This window comes from Pelodiscus sinensis, chromosome 1, assembly GCF_052426305.1.
Source record: "Pelodiscus sinensis isolate ZL-2025 chromosome 1, ASM5242630v1, whole genome shotgun sequence".
Classification (NCBI taxonomy): Eukaryota; Metazoa; Chordata; order Testudines; family Trionychidae; genus Pelodiscus; species Pelodiscus sinensis.
In genome coordinates, this window is record NC_143052.1 from 165,992,698 (window position 1) to 166,012,085 (window position 19,388).

General features: G+C 38.9%; 1 protein-coding gene across 1 annotated transcript in view; it reads left to right on the forward strand.

Annotated features, from left to right (window-relative positions):
* Positions 1-19,388, forward strand: part of CRYBG3 (crystallin beta-gamma domain containing 3) — a 116,835-nt gene that overhangs the window by 63,014 nt on the left and 34,433 nt on the right. Inside the window, exons 8-14 of the mRNA XM_075908983.2 lie at positions 4,351-4,487; positions 5,882-5,996; positions 8,404-8,439; positions 10,101-10,234; positions 12,530-12,656; positions 16,916-17,052; positions 18,783-18,909. Coding sequence (XP_075765098.2) covers positions 4,351-4,487; positions 5,882-5,996; positions 8,404-8,439; positions 10,101-10,234; positions 12,530-12,656; positions 16,916-17,052; positions 18,783-18,909 — 813 coding nt within the window. The remainder of the gene's footprint in view (positions 1-4,350; positions 4,488-5,881; positions 5,997-8,403; positions 8,440-10,100; positions 10,235-12,529; positions 12,657-16,915; positions 17,053-18,782; positions 18,910-19,388) is intronic.

Consider the following 19,388-nt stretch of genomic DNA (forward strand, 5'->3'; position numbering starts at 1 on the left):
CCATACATTGGAAAACGAACGATTTCTCAGTTTTGTTTCTGACTGAAGCCAAGTGCAGTGATGAATTTGCTTCCAGATACAGTAGACTTCCGATAATCCGGCACCTTTGCGACCTAGGTGGTGCCAGATTATCGGATATGCTGGAGTATTGGGAGGTACTCTGGTGGGGGGCTGTGACAGGTCTGCTCTCCTCCGCCGCTTCCCCAAGTCCGCTGCTCATCAGTTTCAGCAGCGGTGGATTTGGGGCTCACAGTAGCGCCAATTGTCCAGCTGGCCGGAGCACTTCCGGGTTCCAGTTGGTGCCAGACTATTGGGAGTGCCAGACCACTGGATGCCGGACAATTGGAGTTTTACTGTACTTGAAATTTGAAGGGGTTCAGATAGGGATGTCAACATGTGGTTGACTATACAATTAACTGATAAGCCTAGAATTATCAGTTAATCGTCTCTACTATTTGCCTTCTCCCCTTCCCCCTCTGCCTCTGTATCAGAGGCAGCAAGGCATGGGGAAGCAGGAACCAATTCTGGGGGTGAGTTGGCTTAAAAGCCGTCTTTCCCCCACAGCACCAGTTCCTCAGTGCTGCCTCGCTTCCTCCCCAGCTGCCATGTAGCAGCCTCTGTCCATGGTGACCCTAGGCCTGCTGCAGACAGAGGCTGGGCCCCAACAGTAGCCCCTGTCCATGCGGAGTCCCAGCTCCTTGGAAGGCAGGGCTCCATGGAAGGCAGAGCAGTCTTTGTGCATGGGGAGCTGGTTTTTAAACCAGCTCCTCTTATGGACCAGCTTCCCCAGGTGTGGGGGCCAGCCCCGAAGGACTATCGAATAGTCCAGTAACAGATAAGAATTCATGCAGTTACACAATTGTTCAATTACCTGATATCTAACATCCCTACTTTTTATTAACTGTGTGGGTATTTTTGTGAATTTCACTGAATACTTCATATCCTTTTTACAGTGTTACACAGTAACTTGTGGTCATGACCAAAAGTCAGTTAAAAACCTTTTAAAAATTCATGAATGTGAGCAAACAATATATAATTTTATAATTACTTTTTTAAAAGATTAGGAAACCCATTTTTAAAGATATTTAGGCTTTCCTGTACTCAGTGTTGTAGTACATACTGTACTGTAATTTATTTGGGAGGCTGTATCTAATTTTTAAAAGCGATGTCAGCACAGTCCCAATAGCAGTCAATGGGATTTAGGCTCCTAAGAGTCCAAATCACTTAGGAAAAATGAGATTTAAGCACCTAATAGTTAGACATGGCAAAACTGACCTCAGGAACATATACATATTTCTAAAACTCTAGGCCTAGATTACAAACTATGCCCTGGATGGAATTCTGAACTGTAATAAGCTGGTAAAGATCTCATAGAAGCCAAACCAAATTTCATCTGCTTATTTGGGGGATGAAGTTATCCACTGACCTCAGACAAAGGCAAAATTTAGCTTGAGGTGTATAAGAAACATTTTGCAAATACACACTAGGGATATAAAAATAGTAACCATGTAACCTCAAAAAAAATCAGTTACATGGTTAAATGCGGGGCTGCTGGCCCTACAGAGTTTAATCATTAATAGGAATTGATTACAATCAGTTTATTGGTTAATCTGTTAACCTGTTAAACTCTTACATCCCTAAGAGAGAGATCAAGTTTATGGGCCTCCAAGACAGGCTGGTTGGGCATTAAGGCAAAATTAGGGAGCTAGCCCTGCCCCTGCTTGTACTTCACCTGCTTTGTAAAGAACTATATTATTCCAGTCCTTAGTGCTGTCAGTGGAAAAATTTTGATGAGCACTAAAGCTAAGTTAAAATAAAAGCAAATCTGGAAGCCTTTCCAAAAAAGCAGTAAGAAGACTCATTCCAAGCACCAAATTTAGAATTATGCTCCAGAAGTAAACTGAAATATTGGCACATGAGATACTGTGTCTACAGTTCAAATACATTATTTTCTATCTTTCTCACTATGTATGTATTTTCTCATTTTCTCACTGTATTATGTTTGCCAAAAAATTGTATTGGCATAATTTTCTCTAGACTCTTACGGTAGACGGTTTTAATTTTTCTAACAAAAACTGAATTGCTTGATTCCAGTATTTGGGTTCATGTCTTGTGTAGGCTAAAGTCATAAATGTGTATATAGTATATGATCTATATCTAAGGAGATGAGAGGAAAGAGATGTTTACTTGTACTTTAGGTGGTTACTGTCTGATTCATTAGGAAAATCACAAATAAGCAATCTTTGAAAGTACACATTATAACAGAAAATCTCTCTCCATTGTGGGTGGATCACATGCACATATTCATGTAAACTACACATTGAATTTTGTTTAACCTGTTCAGCTGTATGTTTAGAGCCAGAGACTTGTGTATTGTACTGTATTTCTTTAGCACTTAGCTATCAGGCAGTATTGTGCTGGCAGTTTTCTGATATTTTTATGGTGTTGATCTTCTGTTATAAACACATGGTGTTGCAATTTTTTGTTAGAGAACAAATACTGTACATTGTTTACTAGGTACTATACAAAGGAAATGTGATTGTGCGAGAGCATTGCTAATGTATTATGTTACAGTACTATAGGCCTCTTGGGGAAAGAGAAATAACATTTCTCTGAAGTAACTTTACCAGAATTACTACTTTATTGCTTACAGTCCAATAACTTCCAAATAACTTTGTACATCAGCAGGAGAGACTTGCATTTATTTTTGGATAATTTGTTACTGCCTCAGTGGAACCTGTTCAGAGCCTTCCAATCCTGGGGTGAGATTCTGTGCAGTACAATTGAGGTGTATCTGATCCTAGACTTTTCTGGAGTCTCTGTCCCTGATTTAATTTAGATAATCTCCTAGTTCTGTCCCTATAGACCATAAAGATGTCTGTAGACTTCGTACTGCTTTTCCCATCCCTGTTGCCTCCAATAGCTTTGTGAGGGTCTTCAGAGAACAGTTTTACTTCTGTCTGTGTCAGGGGAATTCTCCCCAGTCTGATCTGAATTATAGGGCCAGGGTAGGGGGGAGAGTTTCAACCTTGATGATCTAACCTGTGCAAAGTAGTTAATCACATGCCAAGCTTTTAAAGTGCCTAGTTATCGCCCTTTTGCTTCAGTGGGACATGAGCATATGCTTAACTGCTTTGCCCAACCAAGGACTAAAAGGAAACCTTAGGATGAGTTGTAGTGTCATTTAAAAAAAACAAAAAAAACACTGGTGCTACATTTTACATGTGTGTTGAAATTACCATAGTTAACGTCAATCTTTGCACACTTCTTGGGAAGAACTGTGAGGCTTGGCAAGCTCTTATCCAGAAGTGATAGGCTCCAGTGACAATATGCTAGTGCCCACATCTTAACACATACTGTGTAAACAAAGCATTAAGTAGCTACCTGGCATTGGAAGTATTTGTTTTGGCTTTCACTTTCTTTACTTGTCTTTGGAATTCTGCCCTTTTATTTAAAGTGACGTAAAATTGAATTTACACAAGTTGAAGGTATAAGTCAGTGTGGATTGCAAAACATAATGACGGGCAGTCCTACATAAATTTCTGAATATCACTGGGACCTTTTTCCAAGGTAGTATCCTTATTCAGGATTGGTAAATACACCCTTCAGTTACAGTAAAATTCATGAGTTACTAGTGGTTGGAAATGAAATACTCTTCCTGAAATAATGATAGACTTAAGAATGTGCTTAAATTCTTTCCTGAATTGGAATCTAGGTTGTATGTAATATATTAAACTTGGAATCTTTTTTTCTTTAATGATTTAAATTATTATACACTAAGTCGGGGTGGGCAACAAAACTGCAGCAGTTCACGAGGATTAACCTTTGGTGGGACCATGGCTGTTGGTAAAGGTAGAGCTGGGGGAGGCAAGACCCCCACCCCTGCCCCTTTGGCTGAGGTCCTGCCCCCCACAGGAACCAAGCCATCTTTCCACAGGGAGGCGGGGCAACATGCTGCGCACACCCACCATCACCACTGGTAGGAGGGTGGGTGGACGCACGCACCCCAACCTCCCCACCCCGGAGCATGGAGAGGGCAGATTGTGCATGTCTCCAGCCCTGAAGCATGGGCAGGGTACATGGCCCCAGCCTCCTGGGCTAGGAGTGTATTTAGGCTGAGATTTTGAAAGAAGTCCTTAAGTGCTAAGCTCCCATGGAAAGTCTGTGGAAGTTGCAGGTCTCACTCCCTTAGAATTCTGAAAATTCCAATCTTAAATTTCTGCAGAACTCGCAGGTATTACATTAAGAAAAAAATGAAATCTAGTTTAAAAATGAAGTACCTGTATTTCTAGCAGTACTAGCACACTTTCCAAATGTAAATAACCTTTGTAGTCTTATTGGTTTCTTCAGGATTGCAGCATTCCAGAAATAGAGTTTTGCCCGCAAACTGGCACAGAGGGGTTTCCTGTCTGCATACAGAGTGCAGTTGCCAACTTAGAAGAATTGGATATTAAAAGCACCTTTGACATAAATGTCAACTCAGGAGCGTAAGTATTTGAATTCTTTAATAGTAGTTTGTAATCTGGTGGAATGACATAGTAGGAAAAACACTTTCAGTCAACAGGATTTTTCTGAAGGCATAATATTTATTTTAAAAAAAAGTTACCATAGTCTCCGTCGTTTGTTTCAGCCCAGTTTTATGATTATGTGGTATGGAGCCTGACTCTCACAAAGGCATTCTCCTTATGTTTCCTTATCAACCAGTCTTGTAGACCTTTCCTTCAGCACTTTTATAGCTAGAGAAAGCTCATCTAGAGTTAACTTCTTGTTCACTGGAGACGAATAGTGTCCTTTTACCCAGCCATACTGTTAAAAGCATAACTATGTGATTGAATTCCAAAAACAGATATTGTTTTACTTAAGCACTCCTAAAGTGGCAGCTGAACCCTCGTTTTCTACATGGCTAGTTAGAGAGGCTATGCAATATAATCTAAATCCAGACTCCCTTACCAGTCCAGCACTTCATGTGTTGAGCAGAGGGAATATGTTTGTCAGGTGGATGCATAGAACTTTGTAGTCTAGTTCTAGAGTGATACATTTTCCTCTTTTTCCAGTATCATTACAGAGTCAAAGGAGCCACTCCATAGTTTGAAGCTAGCTTCCAATTCTGAATCCAGTTTCCCTGAAGCTTCACATGCCACTTCTGATCCTCAGGCAGAATTTTTTGTGAAGTTTGGAAAAAGATTAGAAATTGAGTTCTAAAACTACAAGGAAAGGAGAAGTGTCTTATCTAGACTAATTGCTAATTATTCACAATTTTTTAGATAGCAAATTTTAAGCCCTCCACATGCATATAAGCCGCCACCTCCATTCTTCGTCACTGTCCATTAGTCTCATACCTACCCACTATAACCCTCCTAGTCTTTCCCCATCTCACCCTTACACACATACTTCCTTTTAACATGATAGTCTGAAGGACGGATCCATGCTTCAGAGATCTTAACTTCAAAATAAGAGCTCCTAGTTTTTCAAATAAATGTAGTGAATGAACATATTTTAATCAGTCTGATGCCAAGCCCACTAGAATCATTCAGAGATTTTTGTGTTACTTTGAATGATCGGGTCATGATAAAGTTTGATACAGGTGTTGGTCTCCAGATGTTTGTAGTCATCAATAGTAATCTTTGTTTTGCTTATTCAAGTATAAGATGATGGCCTTTTATGACAAGTGCACAATGTTTTCTAGTCTTACTAATTTTGGGTTAGATCTTGAAGAAATCTTAAATGAACTTTCTAAGGTTGTAGCAATACATTCAAAATTTTAATATTTCTATATGATGCATATAATGTAGCCCTGATTAATATAATCAAGAAAAGAATGTATGCTCTTAACATATTGAATTGAATTAAACAAATCATTTTTTTCTCCTCATTACTATAGATGGCTTGCCTATTCAGATCTTAATTACAAAGGAGAAATGATAGTTCTGGAGGAGGGCAGCTCCCCATCTGAAATTTCTGCAGCAGATGTGAGATCTCTGCGTCCCCTAAAAATGGTGAGAGAGTTGTAATATTCTGAATGTTGCATCCTTTTTAATGATTTGATCTAAAGATAACTTTGAGTTGAATATGTTCTTTACAATTTTTTAGAGATTTTTGCCTGTGTAACATACACGTCATGCCATAAAGTATTAAGTGTTTGCCATTCATCTTAAAAGTTGCTACGATCCCACATCTGCACATTTGGGGCAAGTCTATGCAGCAGCGCGAAATGCGAAATAAGCTACGCAACTTGAGCCACGCTAATTGCCTATGTTAAATTGAAATAACTTATTTCAAGTTTTGGTGCTGTCGACACAGCAGTTATTTCTAAATAGAGCACTCTTCCCCCGACTTCCCTTACTACTCATACAATGAGGTTTACAGAAGTCAGAGTAAGAAGCCTGTTGTTTTGAATTTATTTTGAAATAGCAGGCTTTCTGTGTAGACATGCACTACATTATTTAGGAATAACACTGCTATGTAGGCATAACCTTGGAGCTCCCAAATAAGCCTGGTTAGATGTACTACTTTGCACTGGGATGAGAGAGGTGCACGTTTGCAACTCATACCCCTCTCATGTGAGTCAAATCAGAACATTACAAGATTTGAGTTAAAATTGGGATTTCACATTCCCTATGTTTAGGAGTTTTTGGATGTAGACTGAAGGGGCTCGTCTACACTGGCCCCTTTTCCGGAAGGGGCATGTAAATTTCATGAGTCGTAGTAGGGAAATGCGCGGGGGATTTAAATATCCCCCGCGGCATTTAAATAAAAATGTCCGCCGCTTTTTTCCGGCTTTTAAAAAAGCCGGAAAAGAGCGTCTACACTGGCCCCGATCCTCCGGAAAAAGTGCCCTTTTCCGGAGGGTCTTATTCCTACTTTTTCCGGAAGATCGGGGCCAGTGTAGATGCTCTTGTCCGGCTTTTTTAAAAGCCGGAAAAAAGCGGCGGACATTTTTATTTAAATGCCGCGGGGGATATTTAAATCCCCCGCGCATTTCCCTACTACGACTCATGAAATTTACATGCCCCTTCCGGAAAAGGGGCCAGTGTAGACGTAGCCTAGGTGTGGCCTATTTATAGATACAAAGTTTGGATTCAGTTTTTGGGGTTTTGGCCCATCTGCAGTTTGGATGTTCTGGTGAGCTGCAATAACTCGAGAGTGCAGACGATGACAGCAAATTTCTGTAGAGATAATATTCTTCCTTTTTTCTTTTCAATGCAAACCCCCAGAACTATGTGAATGTTCAAGTAAGAAAGGAACGCCTGATTTAATGTAGGAGGACATCTTAAAAAATCCAACAACTTGTGTCAAGAGGATATACATTAACAGACTCTTTAGATAAGACCAAAAGTTGTGCCTTTAGAGTTGTGCAGTTTTTGTTGGAACCAAAAATAACTGATTATAAAAGATTCTTCAGAAAACCTTTGCATACTGGTACAGCTAGAATCTGCTGCAGGTGCCAAATCAGAAGAAGAAATAACTGCTACAGACCTCCTGGTAGTCTTCTTGTGACTCTGCACTGCAAAGCAATTTTGAAACACAGGCAGCCTAATAGTCCTTTGATGTATAGCTTGTAGATATATACATGGAAAGGGATGGATATGGGTACAATGGCACATAGCTTTAATATATACATAAAGGTTCCAGAGGGAGATTTTCAAAACTATAAGGGGCAGTTACATGCCTAGCTTCCACTGATAGTGTGAGAAGTGCACCTACCTTCTATTTGTGCCTTTCAAAATCTCTCCCGTTCTCCAAGTATTTTGAAGGATTACTACATTGCCTGATTACTTTTTCCAGTGTTGGAACATTGTTATTCTTATGCCATATTCTCCCTCTCTTCATAGATGGCTTACATTGTTCTCATTCCTGGGAATTTACTCATCAGCCTGTTCTGGTGAAATGTTTTGATAATACATTTTTGGTATATGGTCCCTGCTTCTTTAAAAAAGTTGTAATATGTGATAGTGTTAAAGGTTACTTTTTTGTTTTTTTAAGAAACTGATCTTTATAAGGTTGCGGGGAGGGACAGCAGGCTGAGGGGACCAGTGGCAGGGGACCTTCCTGGTCTGGCAATTCCCTCATCTGGGACCACTCAGGTCCTGAGGGTGCCGGACCCGTGGGGTCCAACCTCTAGTAAATATTTGGCTCCATAGTGCAAGTAAAGGCAAACGTGTATAAGGTATTTTAATTATTTGATTCACAGGCTCATAAAATATTCTGTGTTTGTAGATCAGCTTTGTTGGCTTTCCTTGGTTTTGTGAATTATATGTGTATTTAAATCTTAATTAGATTTAACACAAACTGGAAGCCTCTAGTATAGCTGCAAGAACTGGATACTTCTCTAAGACTATTAAATGTATACTTATGGATATATAATTTCAGATATTATGTAATTATGTATGTGTTATATTTTAGGGTGGACTAAAGGTACAAATGCCTATGAATGTTAAGGTAAGCACTGCAAATGCTGCCAGTAAAAGATTCTGTCACAGGGACCCTGATTTAAGACTACTTCCTTTTCTTAGCAAGGAAAAAAACCTTCTCTATTGTCTGTGTAATATTAGATTAGACATTCTGCCTCCGCCTACTTCCTAAGCCCAGGAGTCACACGTGCTTTATGAGACATAAGAGCAGTGGCAAGATTTTTTCCAAGGTAACTGAATGTCTGTCTGGAGGAGAATTTTAAAAGAACTACAGTGTGAAGTGAGTTTCTCTTGGCTGACACTTCCACAGGCATCATTGAACAAAGGACCCCTGTAGGTCAAATGTCTACTTCACCATATTCAGAAAATAAGAGAAAGGAAATACATTTCCTCCCCTCTCCGCACCCTCCCTCTTTTCCCAGAGAAACATATATGGCCCCCATTAACTTGTTTAAAAACACAAATCTATAGCTTGGCCAATTGCATGAATAGAGTTACTCTAGTACATGATACCTATGACGATGGTGAAGGGTCTTGAATGAGGAACTGTGCAGAACAAGAGGTAAAGGAATCCCTGGAATTTTCCTGCATCCAGGCAGCTGTTCAGATGCCAACAAATTCTGATGTTCTCCCCCCCCCCTCCCCCCAAGCGAAGAATACATTATCCTGTATTTCCCCTATAGTGGGAGGAGGAAAGGAGCCGCCAGCACTCAGGGTTTCAGCCACCAAAGCTCCAAGCACCAGCAGTTCCCCTTCCTCGCTGAAGACTTGAGTGTGGGCACCTCACCTTCCCTGCACTGAACTTCACTGTGGGGCTGAAGCCCTGAGCACTGGTGGCTCACCTCCTCTTCCCTCCCCCCTCCGAATCCCCAAGTGCCAGCAGCCTCCCCTCTCCTTTGGCATAGGGAAATATGGTCCCCGATCTCCAGGCCTCCCCTCACTAACTCAGTAGGTCCCCCTGAAGCACAGAGTCCATAGTGGTTGCACTGGTCTGTCCTATGAATGGACAGTTCTAAAAATTTAAGACCAAATGTTGGTGGAGCCAGGCCCACACTCTGGAATATTGGTGGAGCACAGATACCATGGGCCCATATAACTCGTTGCCTATGGTGCTTGCTTCTTTAAGCTGAATGAAAAGGGCTGGAGCAGCATAAAAGAGCCCTAAGAGCCCCAGATCCAATTCTGAAGTCCTGCAGCACAGGATTTGAGGAATACAAACATAAGAATGCACTCTGATAACACTCATGCAAGCCTTGGAATAGGCAGCATGTGAGTGGGGTAGCATTGCAGAGATTCTAGATGGCCTGGGAATTTGCCTTTAACTAGGGTTATTCAACAAGTTTTATCACTATAGCTGTACTGTTTTAGTTATACTGATGTAACTGTGTATGTGGCCACTTTGGTTCAGGTACAGGTGTCCACACGGTTAGTGGTTTGTTTATATTGGTAAATTTTCCTGTGTAGACAAGCCCTTAGCCTGCTAAGACTGTCCAAAATCGTACCAGAGCTGCTTCAAACTCCAGAGCAACTGGCAATCAGGAAGGTTCAGAAGGCACAGCACAGAATTTTCATTATGGTGGTTGCTGAGAAAAGATTTGCGTTCCTGGACAATGCAGAACTACATGCATCAGATTTAAGATACCTAAAAATTGAGGTCCTAAATACATTGTTTCAAATTACTGTCTCCAGATAGTAATATATGAGAGAAAATACTTTGGAGGATGGGCCAAAGAGGTTTCTGAAAACATCGATGCTGTCCCAACACTCTTTAGAAGTAATGAGGCTTTCGAGGGAATTGGATCAATACGTGTCATTGGTGGAGTGTGAGTATATTTCATTTTTGTATTTAGTGTTCTCTATAAAAAGGTAGATGACAAATTATGATCTTTGAGTTATCAAGTTACAATTCAGGTTTCCAAAAACAGTTTTAGCATAAACTGCAACTACAAAGATTTGTATCTTGGAAAAAACATTTGTGGCATATCTACTAACATATGCAAATGTGTTTAAACAACAAAACAAATGGCAATCAGTTAAAGTAAGCTAAATATCTTTTGTGGGCAGGGGAAGAAATGTATTTACTTAAAAAAAAATCTTAGGCCTTGTTTTCACTAGGGGAAAAAAGGGTATATTTTCAACTTGTGTTAGTTATAATGTGGTAACTGACATGAAGTAAAATCCTAATACAGACAAAGAAGTTGGTAGTTTTTACACGAGTTAATAGACTGAAGTAAACCCTCATCTGTTTGCTCTACTAATGCATATAAAAGCTGTCAAGTACCTTGTCTTCAATAGAATTTTACCATTCATCTGTTATCGTGCATTCACTAAAATGAGTTAACACACTTTTCTTTTCCTAGTGAAGATGTACTGTCAATTGACTCTTCATGGTTCTGCCCAATATATAGTCATTTATAGTTGTGCAAACTGGTACTAAAAAGCTACCATGCCGATTTTGGTAGCATTTTAGCCTCATGTTCCATGCTATATAAATGATTATCTAATACCTGGAAACTGAAGGTTTGTCTACACTGGAAACACTCCTGTGGCACAGCTGCAGTATTGGAGAGTTGATACTTGGTATGGTGAAGAAGGGTTTTCCAATCACTATAATAGTCATTTTTCTGACTGGTGATAGCTTAGTTCATAGAATTCTTCTGTCAACCTAGTAGTGTCTGCATTTAGGTTGGCTTAAATATATAAAATTGGACATGAAACTTATCATAGCACTGAGCCAGAAGTATGCCAACCTAACTCTGTACCGTAGAACAGTCCTGAGTGAATCAGACTCTTAATGCATATTCCAGCAGCTCTGTATAACTAGTCAACCTGCTGTACCTTCAGCATCATCAGGGTCTGCCACTTGAACAATGCATGAAAAGCCAATAAAATTAAGGTTTCTATTTCAGAGCTCAGCAGTAAAATAATTAACAATGACATTTAATTTGTCCTTCAGATTTCTCCCCATTAACTCCCCAGTAAAATGACTATGGTGGTATGCACCCTGTATAGCTATTATTTCATTTTTGCAGGGTTCACAAGTGCTATATTCCTAGAAAATTTAAATGCCAATACTTAGACACTACTCAAAAATGCTATGTACCAGCTCTCTGGAAAACTTCACATTTTAAAAGTTATCCTCTATAGTTTGTGGGGGATTTTTTTACAACAACATAAACAGCTGAACTATTCCAAATCAGATGTTATAAAAAATAAATCCATTCTTGTCTCCCTGACAAAATTTGTATAGCAGTTTTAAATCGTTGGCAGGAAAGTTTTTGTGAAGGAAATACTCAGACCCTTTGACATTCTGGAATGAGTTGGTGTTGCTATAATGTGCATATTGTAAATTCTGTCTTGAATAGTGAAGCTTAACTGACAGTATTTGATTGTACTTTCTCACTTTTAAAATATCACATAAATTTGATTAATCTAATTTGAATAGGAACTTTTAATTCCATGTCACTTTGTAGAACAATATTTGGAAGTCTTATAAAGCTTTTTGTACTATTGTGCACAAAGTAAAGTTTGAGAGCGCTCAAAATTGAGGCAGAAATTTACTTTTTAATCAGGATACCTTAAAATGGCATGATTCCCCTCTTTTGCAGTACAAAAGTATTTTGCATATACATTATTCTTATGCATGTCCTATTTGATTGGATTTAATTGTTAGAGCAGAGGACATTGACTCCACAGAAGTCAGTGGGAGCTTTGCCACTGATTACAACAGGGCCAAGATTTCACCCTGAGTGTCAACGTTCCCAGAATTGGATGCTGGTTTGTCCACCAGTGATTCTCTGTATAACTCTGCAGGTTCTAGCCATTATATTTACGAAAATGTGTTGAAATGCACTGATAGAAACATTTCTCAAAAGTGTTGCTGCACCTGTAACCGTTACACAAGGAAACTGTTGTTGGAGATCACACAATAAAGTGAAATATTGACCCACAAAGAATGCTTGGTCAGTTTGTGTTGTAATCTCAAATAACAAGTATTGCTCAACTGAGGTGTTAATATTTAGGAATTTGTGATGTTGTTTTCCCCTTTTATTCTTGTTATGATACGTGTTATGATACGTGTTATATTTTTTCATATAATTGTTCCCTTTTTACTATAGATGGGTTGCCTATGAAAAGGAACAATACAAAGGCCGTCAGTACCTGCTGGAGGAGGGGGATTATGAAGATGTACACTCATATGGGGGTATTAATGGTGTCCTTTTGTCTTTTCGGTTCCTACAGGCTGTAAGTACCACTCCGGAATTGCTAGTCTGTGTTTTACTGTACTCTTTTTTAAATTATTATTATTATTATTATATTTCAAGTTAAACATGGATTCATAGATCAGAAGATAAGTTATTTTTTGTGAGCTTGTCTCCTGTTTGGTGTGTTCCCTTCCCCATCCAACCCATGCTTGCAGAAAAAACCTTTTTTTCTTTTTTCCTGCACTCTCATCTGTTCAGTGAAAATTACAAGCATGTTGTAGACAATTATATAAATTCGAGGAGGTCTTTCTTCAAGGAAAGAATGTATATTACAACAAAATCCTTCCCTGCTGCAGAATTTTCCAAAGGTCTCCATTACAAGAAATGTCACTTTTTAAGAATGAGACAATGCATCTTTGTCTTCGTTTATCCCATCACTATAGTTATCTGAATGTCTTTTGTGTGCTGTCTTAGCCACTTTGGTTTGTTTGGAAATATGGGCTTCTGAATATGTCTTCAGTCTTGCTTTTATTTACAGTTGCCGACTTTCTAAGAATGGTGCAAAACTGCATAGGGAACAGATTGCTGTTTAGGCTCTAGACTAAATACAGAAGCTTAATGTACCTATGTGTATGTGAAGTGGTTCTTTATTAATATAAATTGCTTCCTAACACAACAGTTGTTCCAAGCCTTTCCTTCCTAATACACTCTGCCTCAGTGATTTTTGTGCCAGAATATTTTGGCCATAAAGTTATCTTAGTGAGAGAATCCCTGTAACTAAAATTTTATTAGTAGGGACAGTGTTGAATTACCACTGGAAACTGAGACACAGTCTGATGTTGGAAGCAATCTTGGACATTTCATGAATTAGAGAGACATGGGATTAGAACATTTTTATGAATTCCTTTGTTCAAATATGCTTCTGTTTAATTTCTAAAGAAGCTTTTTGTAAGCTTTAAAAGCATTTGACAAGACTTTTCTTCTGAGACTTGGAAAGAGTGGTCACTTTGAGATTATACAGTCCTGATTGCAATGCGGCATCTAATGATCAACTTTTGTTAAAATAATTGTGCAACTAAGCAGGTCTGTCATAAACCAAGTGTATTGATTACTGTACAGGTAATGAGAAATAGGACTTTTTTAGGGCAATGGCATTCCCTGCAAAGAAGGGTCTTATAGTTTTGCTGGGATTGATTAAAAACCTGCTTGTCAGTATATTTTTCTGTAGCTTTCTAAAAAAAAGGTCTCCTTGTTAATCACTATGGATGTTCTAGGAATTTTTCGCTTTAGATTTAGGCATGAAGCATTGTATTGTCTATACCCATGTCAGGTAGTCTAGCATGTTATTCGGAGACTTTAAAAGACATGATCTTTTTAAGGAAATACTGGAATTGTTACATATTCTGAGATACATATTTATGTTTAAATCAGTAATATTGTAGCTAACTTTTGAGGTGTGAAAATCTTTAAGCTTCTATGAATCTTCTGCTATTAGGAAAATATCCTTCTGCCAGGAACTTGCTGTTATGAATCCTCTTTATCATTACTCTTCTGAATCTTTTGTTTCTTGTTGTAAAAATATAAATGGAATGTGTTACACATATGGGCTGATATTTAGATTGTTGATACTATTGTATTTACAGTAATCTTTGAAGTCACCTCAAAGAGAATTTTAGGCTTATCTTGTCCTTTGTGATAGAGTAAGCGCTGCCATACAGCTGACATGAAGTGAGGACAAACTTCTACAGGGTTGAAAGCAAGAGACCATTTCTCAGAGGCTCATTTTGAAATAGGGAGTTGGGACTTTGAGTCTGTGTCTTAGTTTAAAGGTGTCTGAGTTCCAGGGGAGCTGACAGCTTTCTCAGGGTCCACAGGCAAGGTGTGAGAGAGGCAGCTCCATGCTCCCAGAAGGTAGAATGGGCAGGGCCAGGTCAGCCACCCTCTTCCCTCCTCCCCCAGAGCGTGCTACTCTACTCCCACACCCCAGCCCTTAGTCTCCCAGAGCATTCATCACAGCGCTCCAGCAGCGATTTAAAAGACAAGATCTTCAGCTGCTGCAATGGCAGCTAATAGCCCCAGACCCCTTTGAATCGCTGGACCCCGGGGCAACTGGCCCTTTTGCCCTCCCTTATTGGTGGGCCTGCTGAGTTCCCATGAATAGGTGGGCCGGAGGTTCAGTCAAGGTGGGTTTTTTAATAAACATCAGCATCTTGCTATCTATTTCAGCATGAAGGGAAGGGGCAGGGCTTTGGGGTGTTTCTGTGGAGACAAGAGTAGGACAGGCTCTGACCCCTCAGGCAGAGCAGAATGTAGTAGCCTTCCTGCTTAGTGAGTTTTTCCCATTGTCTTTCTGAATTCTTCTAGGAGTAGGAAACGGGTGTAAAAGTTTTAAGGCTCCTTTACATTGCCAGAGTAGTGTACTGGGCAGTATGACTTTATAAATGTTTGTGGTGCTTTAGTGATAAGAACTGGTCTAAATGTTTGGACTGCAGTATATATTTCCTATCAAAATGTGCTCCATGAACTGTTTGGCACCTAGTGGTATAACTATAAAAATTACATGATCAGGATAAAACAACTAATGCTGTTGATGCCTTGCAGTTTGATTCTACCAGTAGTTTGAGTCACTAACCTGGGATTTGATAGCTCTGAGTTCTGCCCTCCCACACACTTTCTTTGTGATTTTGGGCCAGTCACTTAGTCTCTCTGGGCCTCAGGTTCAGGCCCCTGTACAATGGGGATAATAGCACTGCTCTGATTCAATAAAATGCTGTGAAGAGAATCTCAGTAAAGATTGTTAAAGGTTGGGATGCTACAGTAATGCAGGGGCGGGGGGAGCTATATAGGTACCATAGATAGATGGGCAAAATAAACCTGTTCTGTCTGAGAGCACTGCTTCCGGAGTTCATTTGACTCCAAAAATCATTACAAGAGATATCGTCTGTTGCAAATAAAGCTGTTTAATCTCTTGGTTACTAACTCTTCTAAAATCTATATCTTAAGCTATTGTCTACTAAAAAGCCATCCCATCAGCAATTTTAGCCATATAGTTAGAGTTCATTATTTGTTTTATTTAAAATATGTGCAGCAACTGTTAAACAGACTAACTGGACTCCTTTTGGAATTATTTTTAACACTCCTACATTGTTTGCCTTGCAATTAATGGAAAAATAAATACTCTTTAGTGTTCCGTGGTCTCAAAAGTTTAAGAAACTCTGCTCTAGATACATAAACGGTGCCATTCAGAGAGCTGACAAGTAATTTTTTCAGTACTAAATCTTAAGAGTTTATAATCCTAGGAAAGGGGTGTGTGTGTGTGTGTGTGTGTGTGTGTCATTGATGAATATCTAAATAGTGTAATTTATTGGTCAGAATTTAAGACGACTGTAAATAACATAAAATATGGATATCTTTATTTTTATTAGTAGCTTACAATTATTTTCCCTGTAGTTACTTCTAAAGGCTCTGATTTTTGGCCACTGAATCTGTGTAAATTGCAGACAAATTGGCCTTGTCACCTTTTAACACTGGCAAACCTTACATCTGTACTTGCGTGGAGAGGACCACTAAGAGTCATATCCAGTGGCATGCAGAAACAGGGGCATTAGAGACTGCAGCTCCAGGCTAAGCCCACCCTTCCCTGCAAAAATAAATTCATAATTACCTATAGCAGTGGTCACTAGCCCATTGATCCTGGAGCCTCTGGAAGTTGTTCACAATCTTTGGGCCACTAAAAGTCCAGTGGTGCAACAGGGTTTAGGTAGACTGCCTGCATACTGTGACTCCACGTTCCTCCAGGAAGTGACTGGCTGCTAACATGTCTCGGTAGCCCTGGTGGGGGCATGGCTAAGTGTTTTTAAAAATGTTATTCTTAGGCTACTATTCTCACAATTCTTCTTTGTAATGTGGTTATGGAGTCACTTTCCCTTATCTATACAAGTATTAAAAAAACATGGTTGAACATGAATGCCCCTAAATATGGCCAGCCTCTGATTGTATATAGTTAGGACTGCTTACAATATAAGAGTATGAGAAATCCCTTTGCTAGGTTGTACATACCACGCTGTTGCTAAATAGTTATAGGGTTGCCAGGTGTCCAGTTTTGAACCAGACAGTCCAGTATTTGAGCTTTCTGTTGAGGAAACAAATTGATAAAATATAAATGAGAAAATATAAATGTCTGGTATTTTCTAAATAAGATGTGATGTAATGTCAAGTGTGTCCGGTATTTTTGTTGAAACCATCTGGCAACCCTAAATAGTTAACGTATTTATCTTAACATTCAGTGTTGCCTTTTAGGATTTTATCGAGTCATCAGTCATCCTTTTTGAATCCGATGAAGATGATGGGAAGATCATTGTCAATCAAGATATTCCTGATTTACAGCAATTTGGGTTTGGTCAGGAGACGAGATCAATTCATGTGAAAAGTGGAGTGTAAGTCTATAGCACACTTGTATAAGATGCTTTTTTGAATGCAAGAATTAAATGATTTGACTGCACAGTGTTTTCAGATTTTTAATTCTTCATGGTATACTTAGAAGACAAAATAAACATGGAGGGAGGACAATCTGTGTTTTTTTGAGATGATTGAAAACATCAAAATGTCTCCTCTGTATGTTGCTCTTCTACTCTGCATTGTTTGCAGAGGTTTTGACCTTTTGTTTTGTTTTGTTGGCTTGTGGGTCCTGACTTTCTCTTGAACTATATATAGACTATATTTGGAATCCAACAATATAAAGTTCTCTTGGTTCTTGTCAGCATTGCAGTTGGTAGTGACAGTAACGGTTTTATATGACCGCATTTCACAGATGTAGGCCCTGATTCCGCAACCCTCACTATTGTTACTTCATTGTGACTAATTTGTATCCGTAATGGCTGTAGAATTGCTAAGAACGATAACAGTCTACCAAGTAAGGGTAGCAGATTGCTAAGAAGCATCAAAGCCTCACAACCTTCCACTCCAAATGCAATGTGCATTTCTCTGACCTTGCTTTTGATAAGAGAAATGTGTAGGACAATGCACATCTATTATAGTCAATTAAATTTCAAAAATCACTACTCAAATTCCCCTGCGCAATGAGGAACAAAACCATATGTCAAAGATGTTGGTTGAGATGCTTAAAGCATTGGTGTGGGTGACACTTGGATACTACGATGACGAGGTCTATGTAAGGAACTGAATAGAAGAATGTACCGGTAGTTTAGTTTAGTTTTACAGATTCTTTGAAAATGATTCTTTTCATTTTGTTTACTATGCCTCTTTTCTTGTCATAGTCAAAGCTGCTCCCACTTTCCCCTTTATTTCCTCTCTTTCCTTGAATGCTGTGATGTAATTACTCTTTCTTCAGCCAAGGATCATCAGCCATTTATATGGTTCCAGCCATCTTATGGCAGCTTAAAGTTCATTTAATTCTGTTTGAAATGTTTTATCAGGTTCCTTTTCAAGTTACTAATTTGTTTGATATATATATATGAATGAGAGAGAGAGTTTTCTTAAACACTTTTTTTAAAGAAAACCTTTACACAGTATAAAGAATTACACAGACTCTATAAAAGTGGACCAGGACAGTAATGTGTACATGCTGTCACTTTTTGTTGTGTTCACTATAAACATTTTCTGTTTGCCTTGGATTTTGCAATCAAATTCAAGAAGAAGAAAATAACAACGAATTACCAGTCATTGCAAGTGTCCCTTTATCTCTGCCTATCAAAGCTTCCTTGCCTGCTTCCTTTCTTTCCTTAGAATAATCTAACTTGGAAAGAGTTGGGGGAAAGTCCTGTCTGGGAACAACTTAAGTGTTAATGAAGCAGAGAGGTATTTGACAGTTGAGTATTTAATCTCTTAGATACTTGGCTGCTATCACTTCATGCTAAGAAATTACCTGAGAATGGGGAGAGAGATCTAATGCTGCAAGGGTTTGTCAAGAGTATTTGTGTAGCCAAAAAGCAGAAAATCAGGATTGCTCTAGGTTTGTGATTCACGTGCCTTATTACTGCACACCACAAGACATGTTGTACAGTCTATAATGTACAATTTATTAATGTCACATGAACAGGTAAAGCATTTATAAAACTTCCTGGAAAGTTTTTTTTTATTAAGTTTAACTTACTGATAACTTTTTGGATGGTGCATCACAGCTTGTTTCATGTGTGTCGCTCCTCAGGTGGGTTGCATATCAGCAGAAATATTTCTGTGGAGAGCAATATATCCTGGAAAAAGGAAAATATAAATGCTTTTTTGACTGGGGAGGATCCAGTGAGACCATCATGTCAATTCGACCCCTTAAGTTGGTGAGTTATTGTAGTAATTCATCAAAAAGAAAGTTCAGAAAGCAACATGAATTCAAAATTCTGTGGCACAATGATTTTATTGTTCAGGCAAGGAAATGAAGCTAACTTATCTATTTAATTGATAACAATCTATTCAAATTATGGGGACTGAATCTCCCTATTATTGTGCAATGTGAACTTTGCATCAACCCAGCCCCCAACAATAAATGCTAGGGAAACTCCACAAGGAGAACTTTAGATTCCAGTCCCTTTACTAGATGTCCACAAATGGATTATTCTGGCCCTAAAAACTGAATTTACCACTCAGTCTACCTGTTGCCTTATTGCTAATTTGTCAAGTATTTTAATCTTTAATTTTCCTGTATTGCTTTATGCTAAAACTGAGCTATAGCTTATTGTTTTTGTCTTTTCTATTTCAAACCCAAAAAATAAAAATACAACTTGCTCAGATTAAATTCCAGGACTCCTAAAACCCTACT